Source organism: Aptenodytes forsteri, unplaced genomic scaffold (assembly GCF_000699145.1).
Source record: "Aptenodytes forsteri isolate BGI_AS27 unplaced genomic scaffold, ASM69914v1 Scaffold96, whole genome shotgun sequence".
NCBI classification, from domain to species: Eukaryota; Metazoa; Chordata; class Aves; order Sphenisciformes; family Spheniscidae; genus Aptenodytes; species Aptenodytes forsteri.
Window position 1 is genome coordinate 3132963 of NW_008795029.1, and position 21726 is coordinate 3154688.

A 21726-nucleotide genomic window follows, 5' to 3' on the forward strand; every position below is an offset into this window, starting at 1 on the left:
ACATTCAAGGTCAGGTTGGACGGGGCTCTGAGCAACCTGATCTAGTTGAAGATGTCCCTGCCCACGGCAGGGGAGGTGGACTAGATGACCTTTAGAGGTCCCTTCCAACCCAAACTATTCTATGATTCTATGATTCTATGAAAATATTTATGGAAGATGATATTATTTGAGAATCAAAATCTAATTCCCCCCCTTTTTTTTTTTCAGAAAATGTTTTGGGATGCCTACTATGGTAAGCTGGCCTCTTGACTTCTCTCCTTCATAGCAGTGTCACACTATGAACATTATGATTCAGTCCAGTGCTGGTTTTCTGAGAGTTTTTAGCAGTTTATTCTACAAGGAACACCCGGTCACTATTTGCCATGTCTGTAGTACAGCAGGAGGAAAAGTCTTGATGTGAAAGGATTAAAAAAGTCATAAATAGGAAAAAAAATTTAAGACTGCAAAGTGAATAAAAGTTGAAGGTGAGTAGATGTTCTCATAGTAAATAAGTTATTCCTTTTCCTGAACTTAAAGCTGAACTGAAACCACCTGGGACCTGAGAAAATCTGCTTTGCTGATACAATAGAGCCGCACAGCTTTACCAGCAAAACCTCCCAAATACAAACCTAGCACTTAAACCTGAGTGAGATAGATAGGTGTTAAAAGCTACTGGGCTGTCTGCAAACTCTGAAAGCTGGCACTACATCATCCCTTGGCAGCTGTCAAGGCAAGAAACGAATCTCTAAAAGCTGAGGGTCTGATGTAACTAGATGCCTCCTGAACAAGGAGCCTGGGGCACCAGCTTATGGTGACTATGCCTTATTCCCTCTCTCCTTTCTGCATGCCTCATCCTAAGATTTTTCTCTTGTTTTTTACTTAGCTTTTATTCATTTCTAATCTTGGGTTTAGACAGTGGATAAGGAGGTGGCAAAACCAGCAGTTAGTATTAATTTTCTGCAGAAGCCACCAAAACACTGAGTCCAGGGAACAGTTACACAGAAGAATCCCATCAGTGTTATAAATGTTATGAAGAATGATGCTAAATATCTGGCCTTTCAGTACTTCTGTGAGGGTGGGATTAACTTCTCCTAATTTCAGTCATTGGATGTTTGTAACAAACATGTCATGCAGGCTTTCTCTCCAGTTTATGAAGAGAGAAGGGCAACTGGTTGAGAATGGTCTGTCCAAACAAGCTTAGCCACAATCAGGATGCATTACTGGCTTCAGCCTCAGGGGTGGCTTCCTTGCTGTAATTAAAAGCCATTATGTCCTTTCTTCTTCCTACAGAACAGCAGTGTGTGTTTCCTTCTTTGTGGTATCTTTTCTAACGTTTTGAAGAGTGTTGCCGTGCATCTCCATGGCTTCTTTCCTCCTCACTAAACAAAGCCATTTTTTCATCCTGTTTTCCAAAAATCTCATTTTCTAGACCTCTGGTATCCGTGCTGCTTTCCTTCCGTAGTCCAGCGTACAGTGGGTAAATCTGCATTGTGAATAAAAGAGGGCTGGGGAGAAAGGCTGAGCACCCACCTAACTGCTGGCTCACCCTTTGGCTCTGTTTTGTACTGCTCCACCTTGGTCTCTTCAAGTCAAAGCTGACATAGCAGCATCTTGGTGTAGCGTGGATGTACACTGGCAGGGCACTTGGCCTGAGGTCACACTTGTCCCTGACCCTGTTTTATTAACAGTATAAACTTAGCTATTGATAACCTCTCTTTAAACATCATTTTCCAAACAGTTTTGTGCATGCCTTACAGTAGTCTCTGTTTTCCTGACTCACAACACCGTCTGAGACATTTCTATTCTATGATGTTCACAGATTCCCCACTAGGTCCCTTAACCTATAATACAATTAGATTTAATTGGTTTGGATTATTTGATCTTGAAAAATGCATGTTAGTTGTTACTTACCACCTTCTTGCTGGATGCTTACAAACCGTTTAATCATTCCAGTAACTTTCCAGTAACAGAAATCATGCTGATTTCTCTAGAACTCCTTCGAATCTCCTCTTTCCTCCTTTAATGAAGCTAGGCGCTAGGTTTACTTTTTTCCCAGTCTTACAGAACCTCACCTGACCCCAGACATTTTCTGAGACTTCCTTACAGAGGCTTGAAACCATCTAACTTGCTTCAGGCTGTAGGTGCAGCCCTTCCTTAGCCCCAGCTACCCACCGCTGCTGCTGCTGCTGGAGGTCCTCACTCCTCAACTCCACCTGCTCAGCTGTGCTGATGAGACCCCCCCCCAACCCACCCAAAAACCCTCCCAGGAGACCTAAATTGTGCTGAGGTATGCTGGTGGCATCTGACTGCAGGTGGGCTGAAGGTGGTAACTGCTTTAAGCCATTATTTTAGTGCCGCTGAAGCTAAGAGATACACGTGCCCATAGCCTGAGCAGATGGTGGTTGGGTTTTTTTCACAGTACCAGGCAGAGTTTTCACCTTTCCGTCCCTGATATTAATTATGGCAGCCCGCTGACTGAAGTTAACCTCTCTAATGAAGTTTTAAATTTTAGAAAGGTTGGAGAGCATGTCCCGGGTTAGGCTTTTCTGGCTTGCTCCCCGATTGCTCATGTCTACAATAAGCAGTTCTTTGGAGAACGTTTCCAAACTGGTTTGGAGTGTTTCCAGTGGGCAGCTTAAAGGGAAACTGGCAGCTCTGCCTGGTGCTTCACCTATAGTGAGGCATCCTCTGGTTTCAACATTCGGTTTGTTGGAAAGACTAAGCTTGCTAGTGTCCAAGCTGCTGTATAATAATTGTACAGATGTGTAAAAGCCAGATTTCCTCCTAGTTTGATGCTGCTCGCTGTGTAATTTTGATGCCAGTTTTTTTTATCCATATATGCATATAATCATTTTTTTATCCATACCATATACCTATCAATCTAACACGGGAGACCTAAAACGCCAGCCTCATATTACATTTGTAATGAGCACATGAGCTGTAAGTCAGCGCTTTTCCCTGAAGCAGAGCACCCGTCCTCCAGAAGCAGGCTCTGCCTCTGGGCACCTCCCGGCCTCCCTGCCAGGGGCTGCGGGAGCACCTCTGGAAGCAGAGACCTGGGCTAAAATTACTCCTGAGGAGCAGTTCGGTGAGACGTAGCCCATTTCCTTCCAAACTGCTTTTCGCAATGCTTCTCCGAGCGACTTGCGTGCCGGGTAGGGGGTTGCGTAATTCGGGTCAGCGGTGGTGGTGACTCCTTCCTCTCTTGTGGCATTTCTGCAGGTGGCAGGAGGTGCTCATCGAGCCCCTGCCAGCACAACGGCGTGTGCGAGGACAGCATTCGTGGCTACACCTGCACCTGTGCCGAGGGCTACGAGGGAGCGAACTGTGCTTTTGGTAAGGCATCGCCCCCTTCTTCTGAGAATCCCTATCTCCTCCTGTTGTAGGGGGTCCCCGGGAAACCCTACGCAGCTCTCCCATTACAGCCAGTTATCAGTTTTTAGGTTAAAACACACAGTTCTTGGCAGAGCAGGGGTGATTTGTGCTGCCTGTCTACCGAAACGTTGTGACATGCCGAGGTTACGCAGGCTGCCTCTTCCCCCTGAGCCTCCCTTCTCTGGGGATGCAGCAAAAGGGCTGAAGCAAGTCCCCCTCACGGCTGGCCCCTAAAGGCAGCCCTGCCCACTGCCACCCACGCTCCCCGGCTGCTTGTCCTGCCGTGGTCCCAAGCAGCATGTGGCCTGAAGAACCGGGGCTGCGGTGCCACGGTGGCTTCCAAGCCACCCCGGTGCCTCCGAGGCCACACGCACCCACAAGACAGTCCCCCAGCACAGAGGGACTCCAGAAAACAGACCGTTTTCAGTGGAAGTGTAAAAGGCGTAAAGCAAAACGGATGCTTTCTGGCACGTAGAACACCCTGGGCCGGATCCTACATTTTTACATCTGCCAGGTTCTACTTTCCAGCCCTTACATCAGTATTTCTGCTGGCTCAGAGGTCCCCTGGGCCGGGAGACACCCCGGCTGCCGCAAGGCAGGGTCATTTTCTGTGTAAGGGGTGTGACTGGGCAGAGACAGACCAGCTTGTTGGGGAGCACAGAAGGTGACACGGCTCAGACCAGCACTGGGAACTGGCTCTGCTCAGCATGAGCCTTAGAGAGTGACTTTACGTGGGGTTTTTTGCTACTTCTCTATCTGTGAGGTACATCCACCATGAAATGGCTGTTCCTCCTGTTGCTTTGTGCTGAAGCTTAAGTGTTTGCTCAGCTACAGAAAGTTGACTGGGAATGTTTCAAAGGTGATTAATACTCCCTTTCTTTTTGCTTATCTTTGGCAGCTGTTAATTTCAATTTTCTTAGCACAAGCATGAGAAATAGGAGCTATGCATTTGTTTTTGCTGAAAAGCAGAAAGCTTTAGCCTTTTTCTTCCTTAAGCAATACCTGCCTTCTTAACACGTGCAACAGTCGCCCCCAGCGCAGACACTTAATGTTTCATTTAAAAGAGCAGAAAGAAAACCCATGGCACCCTTCCATGGATTCACATGGAAGGCCTAGTTTGGCCCTTGGCTACTGACGCTCCCCAAAACTCAGAGGTGCAGACAGTCTGGCGCAGGGAAGTGCTGGGTGAGCAGAGTTTGCAGCAAGTCTGTGGAAGCTGCAGAGACTCAGCTGTCTCCAACTTCTGCTTAACAAGGAGAAAAACAATGTGGTGGGAAATACTACCAAGCCGGAGTCCCTACCCACCTCCACATAAAGCGAGTAAACATAAAATGCTTAGTAAAGAGGACTCAAGCTATGCAAGAGAACTCCAGCTGAACTGTTCCCAATGCTTTTCCTCCACTTGCTCTGTTTAGCTAAAAATGAATGTCGCCACCAAGCAAAAGAAGGATGTCACCACTTCTGCTACCCGGGAAGTAATTCCTACCGTTGCTCCTGTGCTGATGGCTATGAGCTCGGGAAGGACAAAAAACAGTGCATCGCGTTAGGTAGGTGTGAGCATGGAAGTACAGGGGGCACATGCTCAGTGCTGGGGTGGGCAGGCCACCATCTGATACCCAGATGCGATCAGCCTGCTTGGAGACTCAAGTGATGAGAATATTACTGACCTTCCAAACTGGGCAGAAAAAAAGAGGAATCTAGGGACCACCACCCAAGATGACAGAGCAGTGGTAAAAGAAGCAATATTTGATTTGAACGTTTAAACATGGGTCTGCAGAGAGGACTTGCATCATCCTACATATCACTCACTGGGCCAGGTTTTCCACTCCTATGCTCGGTAAAGAGTAACTCCACTGAAGGCCTGTCTGTTGGGGAATGAGGTTCAATTGACTCCGATCAGGCACCTGATGGTCTGATAAATGAAGGGCAACATTTGCTGCCATGTTAATTAGTTTGAAGCAATAGCCCTCTTCATTTTTTCCATCTCACACTACGTACCTCATTCAATCTCATCCCCTTATAACCTAGGTCTACTAAAAACACAGTAGTATACTTAGGCCCTTGTCTGTATTAGCAAGTAGGGCAGCCAAATAGGAGTTGAGCTGTACGGCCACACTTCTGGTGATGAAGGCTTGATGTCCACACTCAATGCATGTTTCAGGTGGGTTTTACTTCAGACTAGCTCTAGTTTGGTCCTGTGGACTAAGCACCCATTAACTATGAGAGCACATTACGTGTGCTCCTGGAGGGTGTCTTCTGGTTTAGCTTCACCTGAACAGAATCCAGTTTGTGTGACCCAAGACCATGCCATGAGGTGAACAGAGTGTGATAAATGCAGATAACTGGGGGATCCACTTGAAAAGCATACTTGCTGTCTGAACCAGAATACAAAGGCATGCGCATCTCTAGAGTGACGGCTTTAACAAGGAAACCCAGGATTACCTTGTCCTGATCGGGCTAGAGCTGTCAGGTATTTGGCACAATTCAGATAGAGGATACAAAAATGAGGAAGCAAGCTGTGGTAATGGTTGGCTGGAGAGGAAGCCTCACTTCATTAGTTACAGACACAATGAAATCTGGGCACCACAAGCCTAAGGCAATGACCCAAAATGTTCAGTGCCATCGCTGATCTATTAGACTACAGATGCCAAATGAATTATTCCAATTCTCACCAGCTGAGATTGTCCTTTTCCTTGGTGCAAAAAACAATCCCCGAAGTCAAGACAAGCAATAAGGTATTTGCAGGTATTAGCTGTCTTGAAATGATACAGCATGAGGTTTTGATTTTTTTAATTAATTTGCTAGATCAATGTGCATGTGGGAGACTTCAAGACGGTGATAATCTGATAAGTGAAACCAGGAAGAAACGTGACGAGCGATTTCCTTGGCAGGTATTTCTAGCAATCCATGAAACCTATCACTCAACCTCACATGGACAGTGCTATCTATCATCTTTTTGCACGTTCTTAGGTCCTGCTGCTAAACTCAGAAAGGAAGGGCTTCTGTGGAGGAGTGCTGCTAAAAAGTAATTTTGTATTGACTACAGCAGAGTGCGCCCTTCTGCACAGCCATTTTGAAATCAGCGTTGGTGCCGGTAGGTGATCAAACACATTTTCTCTTGTTGTAGCACATTTTAGTATTGACAAGCTAATTTTAAAAAAGCTTACTAAAATAAAAATACTATTCCTGCTGCATAAAAATATTGTTAAAGGAAACAAATCTGCTGTCATCTCATCTAAGCATCTCAGTTAAGTATCTTGAGCTAGAACTACAGCTGTCCCACGCCCCTCTACAAGGCAAGCAGAGACAACTACCTCTCAAACGCAATTCACAACTCAGCACCTAGGGATAAGCTAAACCAGGTGGATTTGGAGGTGGCTTCTCCCCCCCACCATGGAAAAAATTCTTTCATGCCAAAATTTACTTCTCTTGTTGGGAAGAATTTGTCCTTCCCTCTGAAATTATGCATGCTTCTACACAGTATTAAAAAGCTGTCAAGATATCATTCGTAGTTTACCCGTTTCAAGAAAGAGCGCCTTTAGTTTCTCTACTGCACGTATTCCTCAGCATGACTAGGCAGCTGTTGTCAGCCTGCATGCAGTTTTCAGGTCTCTGATAAATTATTCCTAAGAGCAGTGAAATGTCATTGCTTCACAGGGCACAATGGAACAAGTGGAACTGAGAAGATAATGCAAGTTAATGAGAAACACATACACATCAGGTATGATGAAGACACTGGTGAGAACAACATTGCATTACTACAACTCCAAGAGCACGTTGAGTGCAACAACCACCAGCTTCCTGTATGCATCCCTGAAAGAGACTTTGCAGAACACATTTTAATTCCAAAATTGGCTGGTACAGTCAGTGGCTGGAGAATGGAAGGTGATGAACTTCAAGGTGATGAGTTGCAGGTTTCATACCTTCCTGTTGAGGACTGCAAACAAATACTCAACATAAGCCTCACAAACAGGCAGTTTTGTGGACACCTCCAGAAGGCCGTAGACAAACAACTGGCTGGAGGAAGCTTTTTAGCTACCGAGTATAAGGGCACTTGGTTTCTGACTGGTATCCTGGGATCTTGGCCACTAGAAGACACTGACTGGGAAACATTTCTATTCACTAACACTGCGAGGTATATGATATGGTTTAAACAAAAAATGAAATAAGACGCAAACACAACCAACCCTCCAGCACCAAACCCCTACCAATCACTGCAAGGAAACATTTGGATGCAGCCAGTACACCCATTTGACTCTCTATCACGATCTGCAGCAATTGAAGTTGCAACAATGATACGTGTATAACTCCAATTCATACAGAAAAGCTTGTTTGTCTTTCCTTCTCCTGCTGACACACAGTACTGTGAAAGTCATGATGCGGTAAACTTAGTTATTTTACTAAAAACTGAGTAAACTTTAAGTTTCCTAGAACTGTTCATCCTAAAACTCAAAAAGTGTTGATGGTTTTCTGGGATTTTAAATGTCGCTAGAAGGAAATGAGCCTTTTTAGTTCTTGTTACCCTGAGGTTTGATTCAGCAAATTCATATTCTTATTTCAGCATCCATACAAGTAAAACTTACGAAGACCAGGGCAACTCCAAGCCTTTAAATGCCTATGTTGATGTAGGACTTGACACTCTCATCACACTAAAAAATGCTTCCCCTCATCCATGGTACCTGTGTTTTCCCTTATGAATCACGTCCACGTCAGTTAGTGGGTAAAGTAAAACCCAGTTCTCAAAGAGGGGAGAAAAATGTTTTATTTCCTTTAAAAATAATTTAAACCCCCCAAAACTACCATCCCATCACTCTGGACAAAGTTATGTTGTACCACCCCCAAACAACCAAAACCCCCAAGGTAGTAACACTTAAAATAATGGATCCAGTGGCAGTGTTTTCCCCAGAAGCAGAATAAAACAGAGTATGGGTAAGTTACTTAGATAAGCGTTTGTTCATCACAACAAAAGTGAAACAAAATATTACCAGAATTAAAAAAAACCAAACCCATCTGTGGGCACCTACAGACAAAAACCCCACGTTTACTTGAACCTGTAAGTATCACTGACACAGTAAAGCTTTTAGTGCCAAGCACTTCTCTAGTTTTTAGAGAAGGCTTGAAAAGAATATTTAATACCAGTGAGATTATTGAAGAGACTTTAAAAAAAATGGAGACCATGAAAGAAAACATCATTTCCACTGTGAAGAATGGATTAACACAAGTAACAAAGGATGATACTTCTCTCTGAAAGACAAACGCAGAAATACTAACACAAAGTACTTTATAAAAACTTTAAGTAGTTTGGAAGGAATTTGGAATGCTTTGCTTTATTTCCTCATGAAGTACTTTAAATGATTTAGAAAGCCTGCAGAAACTATCATTGGAAAGTTAGCATTTCATTCCAATGCACTTTGTAACACTGGCAGCCTTGGCCATTCTGGGAAAGGAGCCACAAACAGTTCTGGGTATTTCAGTCCTGGACATGAACCAGGTCATTTACAACATTCTCAGGGCGATTAGGAGCAGCTCCGCTGGGCAAGCTGAGTATCTGAAAAGTACTTGCATGGAGAAGACACAATACTTAACACACTGTTGACAGCGGAGGAAATGGGTTCTGCTTACTGACGACAAGCTTTTGATGCTGATGCGATATATAGCCTTTAATGTGACCCTGGCAGGAGAAAAAGACAGCATTAGTACTGGAAGCTGGTAACACAATGCCTATAACCTCAGCTGTCTTCAGACTACGTCAAGCAAAGCTATGTGTGTATGCTCAATCACCACTGCACTACTGTACTTAGTATCTGTAAGGATCCAATTTACGTAAGCGGGTCGACTCACAGAGCGAGCACGAAGTTGGAACCGTAACCATGTTTGTGTACTAACGGTGCTGTCAGACTGAGAGCCTGCTGCCAGGGCCCCCTACTGGTCTGCTTACATTTCCTTGAAGAGACAGAGCTCTACGGAAGTGTTTCTAGATTTACTCTTGCTCACTTTAAAATGAAGATTTTAATTAATCACTATTCCAGACCTAATTAACTAAATGACATAGTACTTCCTTTTCAGACATGTAGTGTTGTAACACTGAAAGAAATCTTCCAGGCACCTAATCCCACCCTCTGTTACTCCAAGACCACACCAGATAATCTGTTTTCAAAACAGAGAAGTGGTTCACTTTCTTGCTGACACTGCAATGCTGCTCCAAAACCTCTGATTTATTAGAAATCTCTTGATTTCAAGCCTTTATCTGTTCATGAGTAGTTGGGATCCATTTAGAGTAAAAGACAAAATGTGAAACAGAACCAAAGAAATCTGGTTTTAATTTTTTCTAATGTTAGAATATCAAGAATCTCCTACTTCAAAGGCAGAAGAACAAATCCCTTTTGGTCCCAGTTACAATTTTTGTATTTTTAAATCAGTATTTATGCATATATAGAAATGTCAGTACTGGATCTGTAATGTAAAATTCAACTTCAGTTTTAACCATTTCCTGCAAAAGAGGCAGGAACTAGAGGCACTCCTCAGGGCAAATGAAAAGATTTCACTTCGGGCACAAGCGAATCAACTTTTTTACACAAGAAAACCTGGGATCATTGATATTTTTTTTGTAATAAACTTTTATTCTCTACCTAATTTTTTTTTACTGTCTGAAGTCTGGAAGGACCAAACAACAAGTGGTCAGCACATACCATATATATAAGGTTAGCTAAAATGCACTGGACTTCATCAATATCAACGTCATCTACTTGCATGAATTTCAGGGCAAACAGAAAGGCATCTAGAGACAGCTGATGGGTTTTGAGTAGTAAATATCTGAAAGAAACAACAGAAAAAAATCTGTTATTGAGAAACAATCACTTAAAAATTCTGGTTCTTAGAAAAATGGCCTTTCTACAATAAATTCACTTTACCAGGAATTCAGCTCTCTCAGAGAGAGCTAAGGAGCACATACATTTCTATCTCAGTCCTAGGTGAAACCATATTAAATCTGCTTTTGCAAAAATGTAGTTTTTGTTATGCTTACACTTTCTTGAAGAGATTTCTGTACGTGATGATTTTCAGCTTCTCAAGGATAAGAAAGATTCCACATCGAATAAAGAAGGTCTCATGCTTTGTCAGAGCGTCATTCAGTAGGAGAAGATTGCCTTCACTACAAGGATGAAGAAATGAAAACATGAGAACGTCTCACCCAAACAAGAAAAAAAAATTGTCTGACTTGGTAGGAATGTCCCTCCCTTGCCCTCCTCAATCATCCCAAATAAATACCTTTTACTTAATACTTTTTGAAGTAACACACAACGCAATAAAATAATCATCATACCTCACAGCCTTTGTTACTTCAGCAAACTGCATAAGGTCATACTTTTTTAAGAGCTGAACTGTTGGCATATGGCCCTGAAAAATAAACGGTTTCCAAGTTTTCCAGGATAAAGTCAAATGCATTTTAAATGTAATCTAGTAAGCTATAAAAACATTTGTTAGAGAAAAAGACAAATGTTTAACCACCCTTTTTTTTTTTTTTTGCTACAGAACAAGAGGTGAATAAAAGTATTTGTAAGACAACCTCCTTGCCCCCGCCAAACGCCTTGTAGCTCAACACATGATAACTACCTATTTATCATGGTTTAGGGTGTCTCTTTATATTTCTTAATGTTGGGGAACAGTTATCAAACATGTAAAATCAAGATCCTGTGACATGAGGCCTAGGCAGATCCAAATTTTATGTCATGGCTGTATGATCTAATCTGCAAACAGAAGAACCGCGGGAATCCCAAGCATTACTAATAATACAAGCAGGGCTTCAGCACAGTCAAGTGCTAGCTTAGTCTGTACCAGATTTTTTCTTTACTATGCCTCCATGCGGAAATAAAAACGTCCTCTCAAAAAACAAACAAACAAACAAAAACAAAACAAAAAAAAAGAGAAAGTTTAAACTTAAAGAAACAAAATTAATTCTCATTGCTAGATCAGGTAAGACTGAACCACCTGATAAAAACGTTCTCAAAAAACAAACAAACAAACAAAAACAAAACAAAAAAAAAGAGAAAGTTTAAACTTAAAGAAACAAAATTAATTCTCATTGCTAGATCAGGTAAGACTGAACCACCTGCACTACCAAAAAGAAACTTTTTTTTTCTCCCCCCTGCACAGCAGAGATCAGATTGCGCATTGACTTGGGTCAGACTTTAAATTTAGTTACCATCATGCTATGCTGTTGGTAACTCCTTCCTGGTTGGAGGATTAGCCGAGAACAGAACTCAGCTGCATGGTTACTGAGAGCTGCTAGGAATAAAAAAAACCATCCAAGCTATTTTAGTACAGTTTAAGGTTAATGTTTGGGCTTTGATTAAAAAAAGCAACTCTAAAAACAATGACCTTTATCCAGTTTCTTTAGTGCCTCTTGTACACTAGAACTGCTCCAGAAAAGCCATAGTAATTCTAAGCACTAATGGACCCACCAGTTTAAGGTACCCAGTCAAGACTGGGACAAAGTTTTTGTGAAGACTGTTTTTTCTTTTATCAACCCTACCATTGACTGGTCTGCAAACAACCAGTAAGAAAGTCAATAAATAAAAAATGAAAACCAGAAGCCACTTATCATAACTGCTATGCTTCCCCTTTACCCCCTTGACACTGCAAGGGACTAGAAAGAGAGCACTGAATGGAAAAGGGAGGATGGTCATAAACAGGTTGGGGCAAAGGTGAAAGATGGCAACTCACAGAAGCAGGTGGTAACAACATGCTCCATGGGTAACTTTGGTAATAGGGCCAGGAACGGGAAACTCTCAAATCTAGTTCTTGTCCCCTCAGTTACACTGAATTGATCGTTAGCATAATCCCACTAACTCAGGGATACACAAATGCCACCACACACATGAGAAAGGACACGAACAAGAAGGAGAGATGTGCTTAACTCTTTTAATAGAAAGATGGAATGATCAAATAGTAACCAGTCTTTGTTGATTTGTTCAAAACCAAAATGCTCTACTTCATGACCCTTCTGACATGCCTCGAATGGGCAAATGTACAAGGCGCAAATAGAAAACCCAAAGATAGGAATCCTTTCTCTCCTGTGGCAAACCCCCCTCGACAGTCTTCAGCCATCTGTTTGCACATCCTCCTCCCCTTCACCAGGTGAAAGAAGCAGACAGATTTGTACTAGTGAATCCACACATTCCCTGGCCCATCTGTGCAGCTGATCACCAGACAGGCACTCTGCTACATGACATAAGTTACACTGTTAAGTGCTTCTCCAAAGAACTCAAAGTTATCTTTATTACAGAAGTAAGCTCAGGTTGCATCTTTAGGAGGGGTGAGAGGAAGGTAGAGGGAAAGGAGGGTGGGGGGTTTGTTCGGGGTTCCCCCCCTGCCCCCTTTCTCCTTTCCTATGTTGCTATAAATGACAATTCAACATTTTTTGTCCTCACACAACAAAGTGTGCATATGCTGGCTCTTATGGGGGTCAGGCACAGCTAGCCTCTGAATTCCAATAAGGGAAAAACAAGAACAATACCAAGCCATCAGTTTGGTTATCTGCCCCCCCAAAATTACTTAGAAGAGTAACATCTACTCACCAACAACATTTTTACTGGCAGCAGGTAGATCAAAATCATTCTTTTGTTCTTCTGGCTTGAGCGGTGACAGTGCTCAAAGGCAAATGACAGATACTCTTCAGCTGCAGACACAAATAAAAGTGCTAGTAACCTGAGTCAACAACAAAAATGGATTAAAACTGCAACCCAAATCCTGTGCTCAATGGCCACCTCTAGCTTGAACACATGATATTTGAAATTATATAAAAAAGAAACACACCAATCAAAATACATTAAGAAAAATGCTGTAAGAATTATTGGAGATTCACACAAAATACAAAGTATTACCAGAAAAATAAGTCCTCCCTCAGAAAGTCAAAGAAAACTTGTCAAGGTCTAGATGTCAGAGGTAACAGTTACAAGCAATATTGGAATTTTCAGCTCATTTCAGTAATATTATTGTGCTACTATTACAGGAGGGGAGAATCTCAAGAAGCACTGATGAAACAGAACTCTTATTTTCTAAATTCACAGATTAGGTTCTTCAGTGGATGTAAGCTGCATGCGATGCACACATCTGCTGAGCTGCAGAAACGTGCCAGTGAGATCACACAGCATGACAACATGAAAATCTCTCATCAGTTTTCACCGAGAGAGAAAAATGACAAGCCTGACAGGCAGAAGACACTGTTTAGAGTAACAAAACTGGCTCCAGAACAGACTTTGGTCAGGGGCTTAGGCTAGCGATGCAAGTTGTACACCTTAGCTCTAGAAGCATTTCTATTAGAGAATAAGAAATCTCAGAAATGCGGTTTCTACATCTTCCAAAATCAACGCACTGAGAAACTAATTCTACAGTACAGTTTGCTGAAGATTTGCTACGTGGCATACAGCAACTTGAAGAGGACAAGACAGTCGCGAAGCCTCCTTTGTGAAACCTTTTACAAACCTATTCTTTTGGATGCTCATACATTTTATTATGCATGCACACAATGCATAAGACTACAGAGAACCTCACTGACAGAAATATTTTAAAACTGGGCATATCCTACAATTAGAAGTGTCATGTAATCTCATCTCTGATCTGACTCAGCCTGTGGGCCTTGGATCTTTCAGCGCGACTTTTCCTTTGATCAACGCAAACACAACTGCACCTTTACACACATTTTGAGTCACACACACACACGACATCAGCCAGATTTCACACCAAGCAGCAAGACTTTAAATCTGTCTTACTGGCACACAGTACCTTGCTTAAAGTCACTGTCAAACATGGCTTTGCGTCCAACATAGTATCTGTATGTAACTCGCTGTGCCATACTGTATTCATCCTTCAGATTTGAGCTGTCAATTGCTCTAATTAAGGGCTTACATAGATGGAGCTTGTTGATCTGTTAAAAAAAATTAATTGCCTTTTACTCAGAGAATGTAGATACACAGTATCATATAAAAAAGGGTGGGTTTGACTTAGAATATGAAATGCAAAACACAGCTTACCAGACTTGAACCCTACCTTAAAATAAATTTTAAACAGCTGATTCACGAGAAACAACATGCCCCACTTTTTGGAATCTTCAATGCCTGCTCGACTGTCATGAGAAAAGAAAAAAGAAAAAAACCTACTAGTACTGAACATTGTAAGAAAATAATGACTTTGTCCTTATGGTGACAAGTCATGATATCTATCCTCCATAGATATTTTATGGATTTTTAGGGTAAAAATAGGTGTCTGAAAATGAAAATCAAGGCCAAACTCCTTCTCTTAAACCATACCAGCACTGTCAAAACAGAACAAGTGTTCCCATCTTAAATTTTGATCAGCTCTGCTACATTTCTTCTCAACATAATGAAAAGATGTCATGCAGAATATTCCTCATCTGCATCAGGGTCCTCACTCCGGTCTGCAGGTAACACATACACTAGCACAGCAGTTGCTTATAATATTCAAGGTGAAAGAAAGATGGGAAAAAAAAAAAAAAAGCATTTTCTCCACTTCGGAAGTATTAAAATTGCTAAGACTGGAAACCAGAGTCACCTCTTTCCCATCTAACCATAACGAAGCAAACTTCACAACTGAACAGGGCACAAAAGTGTTAATAATCTTTCCTGAGAACCAGGGACATAATCAGTCCCTCCCAACATCTACTAGGAGCATTAAACCTGAAGGGAGGCCTCTCCAGCTGTAGTTAATAGCCAAGAAAGAACAGACTATAAATGAGAGGAAACAACCCTCAGAAGTGTTCATTCTTACCCAGACATGGTCTCAGTAAGTGGAAAAATCTTATGTAAAGTTCATTAAGTTCTTAATTTAATAGTGCAAGTTCTATAGAGGATCTTTCACTTACGTGTCACTGGCACAGACTCGAAAACAGCTCATCAGCAGTTCTGCTGCTTTTTCCAACATGTCCCCAACTTTGCTTTTCCCTTTCTTCACTAGCTGTTGATCTGCCTACCATTACAGACCAAGAAACAATGTGTAATTCTGCATCCTGGTTTGCTGGGTTGTAAAACTTAACACAACATTTTATAAAGTCTTATAGCAATATATTTGTCACGCTTGCTATCCCCCAAATCTAGAAGGTAGTCAAGCTCACAGAATAAAAGAAAACACTTGGAGAGGCTCCTGAACATGTACCAAACCTAATGCACAGGAGGACAGTCCTTTGAAAACAGCACTGACCGCTATTACCTTTAGCGCCACTAAGCTTAATGCAGCTCTCAGAAACCTAAGTTCAGGGTCATCTGATAGCTGAATTGGAGCATTAACGCTTCAACTCAAGTTTTCAAAGACCAAGAGTCTGGCAAAAAAATGTCTTTTGAACAAAAGCAAACTAAAATGACTCCCCAGTTATGGAGTCTGAGTTTTAGAATTTATAGTTAAGCTTCTCTCCACAGCCACGAGGGCTAGATTTTATTTCTACATCATATTCAACATTTTCTAGTAGTAATACCCACTGCTAGGACCTGCGATTTGCAGAAGAAAATTAAAACGTATGTTACAGCAGCAAGAAGAAAAAAAATGAGTTGCCAACACATGGGAAAGTTCCATGCACTGATTAATGCAGAACTTAAACAACAAAGAAGAGTGGGGGAAAAAATAGCAAGTAGATATTTACCATGTGCTTTCTAAAAAGGTTTATTATAAGGCTTGCATTCTCACTAGCTGAAACGCAAGGAAAAGAAATGGAAATGCATCCTTTGCTGCATGAGTCTTCTCTGTATCCGCATCCTTTGAATATACGAAGGTTAGAAGACAGAGTTCAAACACTTCCAACATGGCTGATCCCGCTTTCCCCTCTCTCGTGCATCTCAAACACACGAATTTGCCTCATTCAGACTGAGAATCAAGACTTGTTGCAGAGCAGGCACACACACACACAAAATATTCTCCGTGCAAGCGTGCCAAATGTGTTGTTTTGTGGGTGGGCGGGCACGAGAAAGTGCTGCAGGAACAAACGCTGAAAATACTGGATATTGTCAAACCCTAACCTAACTTGACCTCTAGCTTCACCTCTTCAGCTAAAGTGACTAGGAGCAAGATCACGACCCTGCCATTTACCTTGGCCTAGCAGTTCTCATTAGATCCCTACACAAGCTACTTCAATTCACTAGCCTGAGAAAAAGAATGTAAATTTGTTTGGGGTTTTTTGCTTGTCAGCAGTTGCATGGGCTCAGCAAGGGCTCCAATAAGCATCAAAAGCAGTACACACAGCTGGAAGAGGGGAAAGGAAGCAGAAACTTCCCCTCTTCAGATGTGGTAAGTGGTTAATTAGCTCAGTTGTCTGGGATATCCCCACCCTTATAAAGACTCCACCAAATCCCAAGGATAACACACAGAAATAGTGAGTTGTGCCACCATGCTACTCTATAAAGACAGTACTTAATCCCTTCGTATGCTCTAAGCAATTGCTGAGAGTTGCGTGCAGGTCCTCAGAACCTCTCTAGTTCAAGCTGCAAGTGGGAGGTGGGCAGATTGAGCAATCTAGTTTTTCAATAGGACTGGATGAATTTAGTGTGTCAACAAAATCCTAAACAAGAAATTAAACAGTACTGAGCAAAATTAGGCTATGTAATAAAGTCTAAAATATTTCCACCATGGAAACTCCTAAAAGTTTAAAGATAAAAGTAATGAGGCTGTTAATCAGATCTACTTACATTATTAGCAAAAATTCGAAGATCAAGGGCTACAGCATACATAATAGGCAAAGCCCTGGAAAAGTAAAACATAGTATACTTAGTAGGTGCAAATCATGTAATAAGTAAGACACAAGAAACAAGCATTTTTTTTTTCCTAGTTGGTCATAAAACTAGAAAAGTATACATTAATCTTTATTTAAAGAAGGATGCATCTTTTAAAAGGAAAAGTCTTCAAGATCTCAGCATTTCAGAAATCCTACACTGGAGGAAGAATTAATTCAGAAACATTTTTTTATGGTGGCTTTAATAAAATACCATCTCACCTTGAACAAATTCTTCACGTGTTTACTTATGGACCATTCTATATAATTAAGCTTAGATGTTTAGTTTTCACGCTTTTGGATCTAAAAACTCAAACAGGCAGCAAAAACAATTAGGCTGCATTTAAGTATCACTGGGGATAAATAAAAACTATAAGCATTTTAGTTTGACTACTATGGTATTACGATAGTGAAAGACGAGAGTCTCGTTTATAGCAGCTCTCTATGATATACCCACCAGTTTTCCTCTTTATGTGCCTGAAATGCTCGCAGGAAAGATGTATTGTATTTAAAGAAATTTAAAATGCTATTAAATGAAGCACAGATATAAAAAACAGCAGTTGTATGGCACCACATATCACTACATGAAAGGGCAGAAACCAACAAAGCAGCAAGTAGATGAGGAGTCAGGATGCAAAGACGCAGTAGGGAAGAACGTGAGCACAGCCACGCACTCCTTGGTATGGCAGGGGGCGGGAGAAACACTGGTCGCTTAGAGATAAGATAGCAGCTTTCTTTATCAGTATCTTCGCCTCCAGACAAATACAAACTGGTACGTATATTAATGATTTGAAGGTCTCCTATACTCTGTGAGAAATTAATTTTCTATTTTAGAGGCAAGTGACAGATTCCTTCTTAGTCCTACAGAAAGTTGAAAGAAGAGTGTATCTGGATTTCCTTGCTCAAGAACCTAAATAGCTGAAGTGTATTTGGAAGCAGACCACATTCTATTAGATTTTAAAAGGGGTAAAGATAACTTATTCTACAAGAAGACATATAGTTAATCTGAAAACAATATACAAGGTTTATGGAAAAGGATATTGGACGATAACCGTTTGGCATTTGTATGCTTCTATAAAGTCATGGTTTCCAACAGCGTAAGTACACCTGTCAAAGAAAAAGTGCATTAGTGCATCAGAAAATATCATATATGTAAGACAAATATTTCTTTTTGCCTTTTAATAGGCATAGAGCTTTAGAGTTTATTTAAAAGAGACACAGAAATATGATTAGAAAATGGCACCAGTATTTTAACACAGCACTAAGCCTGATAATTGCAGAAAACTGATCCGAGACAAGAATGGGGATTTGTTTGTATAATATATACAGTATTAACTGTAATATGCTAATGCTTATTGAAACTGTCACCAAGATTGGCATAGATTAAAAAAAAAAAATCCAAGACTGTTGAAAGTGAACTAAAGACTGTGTTAATGCAGAAATTTTTTTAAATAAAAGCCTCACAGAATTATTTAGGTCCTAAAGCTGTCTTAAGAGTACTTTTACAACTAAAATTCTCTTCTGAAAATATTTATTTCCCTTACTTATTTCACTCTGAATTCTTGCATAGCTAGTAAATGCAGAGGAAAGGAAACAGCAAGCACCGAAACCAAAGCTGTGTCAACAGCTATACACAGATGACTGCCAGGTACATAAAGCAAACTTTATGTGGAGAGGAAAGAGAAGGTCTTTATTTCCTGCAGTTCTAGCATTATTTATAAGAGTAATAAATACCAAGTTTTCAGATGTAAGCCCTTTAAAGTAACTAAGTAAGCTTAAGAATAACCTTCCCCATCCCTGCTGGATGCCTCACAACTGACTTTACATTCCTGGTCCATCTTTACCTTAAGTGGGCTGCAAACATTTCATCATATGGTGGTTCCAAAACTTGTTGACACTTCTCCTCTGGAGACGGAAGCTAAGTACAGAATAAATCAATGAAAAATTAAAGGAACATTCAATGCACCAGAAACAGAACATCATATGGGTATTTTGTCATGGCAGTTTTATGCATACATCCTTTGCTATCTATCAGAACCTTAAGTTGTATTAATAATCACATCCAGTGTAATGAATTGCTAGCGTGCATTCTGTTTCCAGAACCTGGTTAGAGCTAGCCTTCAATAAAAGCACCTGAAATGTATATAGCACAAGCACTGGACCCTTGCTACCCACTGGTTTACTCTTTATAGTCACTTCCACTGTGCCACGTTACTAACTAATGCAGACCTGGCCAGAAGGGACTTTCAAAACTGGATCTATCCAGAAAACAATTCAAAGTGGAACTCAAAAAGCCATCCAGGAAAAAAATGGAAATACATTAATATCCTTGTAAGAAGAAAAGGGAAACAAACCTAAAAGGGGATCCTGCTCTGGCCTGTGAAACAGATTTCTGAGGTTTATCTCCAATGGAAAGGAACCCATAGAGAGAGCTAGGAAAACTGAAAGCAAAAAAAAAGAAAGGTCAAAAACAGATTCTCACCTGCAGCCTTGGGTTTGCAACATGTGGATGTTTAAATGATACCAATTCTGCACAAAATTGTCCATCTCTGCTATCAATGGCTTCTTGTACCTACCAAAGAAAACAGCCACATTACAGAATAAAACCCAGTCACAGCCACACAACGTATTTACACGTGACTACAGAAGCCACCTTCTTGTTACCAGTGTTCATCCACATCAATACCAACCCAAATGTGAGTTTTTAAAGGTTTAAAACTGAATGAATCAATATTGTACTTTCAATACACCTGTTTTTCAAAAAGGTATCAGGGAGAAGGTGGGGCGAATGCTATTGTGGTTTTTTCCGTATTTGTAGGATACGAGCAAACCAGAGAATCTCCAAACAACTTACATGGGTTTAGCATTGTAAAACAGCAGTTGTGAACCAGATTTGGTTAAGATTTTTAAAATTCCAGTTGGACTTACAGGCATCAAACATGTATGTGAATGCATAAACAGTCTGAGTATTATTGTTTGCAATGCTGTAGATGGAATTTGCATGTCATGAATCAGGATTTGCAAATATATTTCATGTGAATTTAACGTTTATTAAGAAAAACTACTTCCAAAACACAAAATTAGCTCTCCTTTACTTGAAAAAAACCCACCAATCTCTTAAAGAGTTTAAGCAGTTGATTTTCCATCTTTTGCCACTTCCCTTGCTATTTTAGTCTATGATTTTTCCCATTTGGTATGGGCTTTGCATACAGCAAAAACATTTTTTTTTTTCCTATCAGGACACAAAAATATGACAAATAAAGCACAAGCAGTGGGAAAGGAACTCTTAAGAAGTAATATCTAAAAGTACTTCCACAACTGAAGAAATTTCCAGCTTGATGTCACAACAAGCTGCTCAGACAATTTTTTTACACGGAGTTATCTTTAGCAGGAAGCAGGATTAAACTGTTCTCCCACAGAATATAACATTTACAGTCCTGACAGGTTTCAAAAGTATTCTATACAGATGCTAGTCTAATATCAGACATTACCTTTGGAACAATAGCTACGTGTTTAATCTACCTGTCTTTTATTTTTAAGCGTTACGCATCCTGCTATCTGTCACTTCCTTGCTTTGCAATCCATTGCTTTGGATTTCCATCCTCGCCTAGTGAGCGTCCATTCCACCAGCAAAGTGTCCGAGTTTGACACAGAGCAAAATGTTTTTTTCATAAAAGATAAGGTATCGGTGAGGGGTGTGCATAAACGTAAGAAAATGCAAAGAGTTTAAATGCACAGACACGGTGTATATGATATGGAGGGTGGAGACAGAGGATCACAGGGACTGTCAACTGGAGAAGATGCTGACTTTTCAGAGCAGATCACTGTCCTGAGAGATCGCAGCCGCTCCATTTTTGAGACTAAAACCCAAACAATTATTCTCTTTTTGTGCCCTTCACTCAGTTGACTTGACTGATCTTGACTGAAGCAAGTAAGATGATAACAATGATGAAAACATGATGGTTCAGAAAGCAGCAGTAAGAGCGGTCACACTAAAAGCTTGACACTGAGAGCTCAGTCCAGCTGGTACCCTTGTGACCTTGCTCCTGTCTGCATCCTCCATGCCATACCCACCGTGTCTCTGCATTTCTGTACTTCTTAAATCCCTGTATTTCTTAGATCCCTGAGCTGCATTTGTTACTGCAGGCACACACAATCCCAACGTGTCAGTTCTTATGGAAAAATTACTTCACTATTCATTATATCAGCAACCATCACACTTTTCAGAAATTCCAGGAGTACATCCTTGGCAGACAGTGGTATGCTTACTACAGACTTAAAAAGTATAGTTGTTTACCACATCGCACGTTCTAGGTTAATTTATTCCTTAAACAAGGTAACAAATTTCCAGCAAAGAAAAATACATCCGCATAATCTAACAGTGCCCACAAATAAACAACTTTGCTTACTTGCTGCAAATACTGATTTATGGTGATGTGCGCCATTAAAATAGAAGCAGAAGAGGCAGGAGTCCAAAACAAAATGCAGCTGTATCACATTCTGCAAAACGAACAAGACTTTAAGAGAACGGCAGAGCGACAGCATCTCACGCAGATCCCCCTCTTCACTCTGAGGAAACACGGGGTGACTTTCTCGACCCC

General features: G+C 41.0%; 3 protein-coding genes across 3 annotated transcripts in view; 2 read left to right on the forward strand and 1 right to left on the reverse strand.

Annotated features, from left to right (window-relative positions):
• The window catches only part of PROZ (protein Z, vitamin K dependent plasma glycoprotein), an 11804-nt gene extending 4124 nt beyond the window's left edge, over positions 1 to 7680 (forward strand). Inside the window, exons 3-8 of the mRNA XM_009276075.1 lie at positions 208 to 232; positions 3202 to 3315; positions 4770 to 4901; positions 6160 to 6245; positions 6325 to 6448; positions 7012 to 7680. Coding sequence (XP_009274350.1) covers positions 208 to 232; positions 3202 to 3315; positions 4770 to 4901; positions 6160 to 6245; positions 6325 to 6448; positions 7012 to 7523 — 993 coding nt within the window. The 3' untranslated portion in view covers positions 7524 to 7680. The remainder of the gene's footprint in view (positions 1 to 207; positions 233 to 3201; positions 3316 to 4769; positions 4902 to 6159; positions 6246 to 6324; positions 6449 to 7011) is intronic.
• A 757-nt stretch (positions 7681 to 8437) lies between these two features.
• PCID2 (PCI domain containing 2) overlaps positions 8438 to 21726 on the reverse strand; it is a 13742-nt gene continuing 453 nt past the window's right edge. The window contains exons 2-15 of the mRNA XM_009276076.1: positions 21535 to 21625; positions 19608 to 19697; positions 18970 to 19043; positions 18167 to 18232; positions 17583 to 17624; positions 17043 to 17097; positions 15233 to 15336; positions 14401 to 14476; positions 14137 to 14278; positions 12930 to 13030; positions 10676 to 10749; positions 10379 to 10504; positions 10044 to 10167; positions 8438 to 9025 (exon numbers count right to left, since the gene is read on the reverse strand). Coding sequence (XP_009274351.1) covers positions 8936 to 9025; positions 10044 to 10167; positions 10379 to 10504; positions 10676 to 10749; positions 12930 to 13030; positions 14137 to 14278; positions 14401 to 14476; positions 15233 to 15336; positions 17043 to 17097; positions 17583 to 17624; positions 18167 to 18232; positions 18970 to 19043; positions 19608 to 19697; positions 21535 to 21570 — 1200 coding nt within the window. The 5' untranslated portion in view covers positions 21571 to 21625 and the 3' untranslated portion in view covers positions 8438 to 8935. The remainder of the gene's footprint in view (positions 9026 to 10043; positions 10168 to 10378; positions 10505 to 10675; positions 10750 to 12929; positions 13031 to 14136; positions 14279 to 14400; positions 14477 to 15232; positions 15337 to 17042; positions 17098 to 17582; positions 17625 to 18166; positions 18233 to 18969; positions 19044 to 19607; positions 19698 to 21534; positions 21626 to 21726) is intronic.
• CUL4A (cullin 4A) overlaps positions 21608 to 21726 on the forward strand; it is a 41265-nt gene continuing 41146 nt past the window's right edge. Inside the window, exon 1 of the mRNA XM_009276147.1 lies at positions 21608 to 21709. Within this exon, the coding sequence (XP_009274422.1) occupies positions 21608 to 21709 (102 nt within the window). The remainder of the gene's footprint in view (positions 21710 to 21726) is intronic.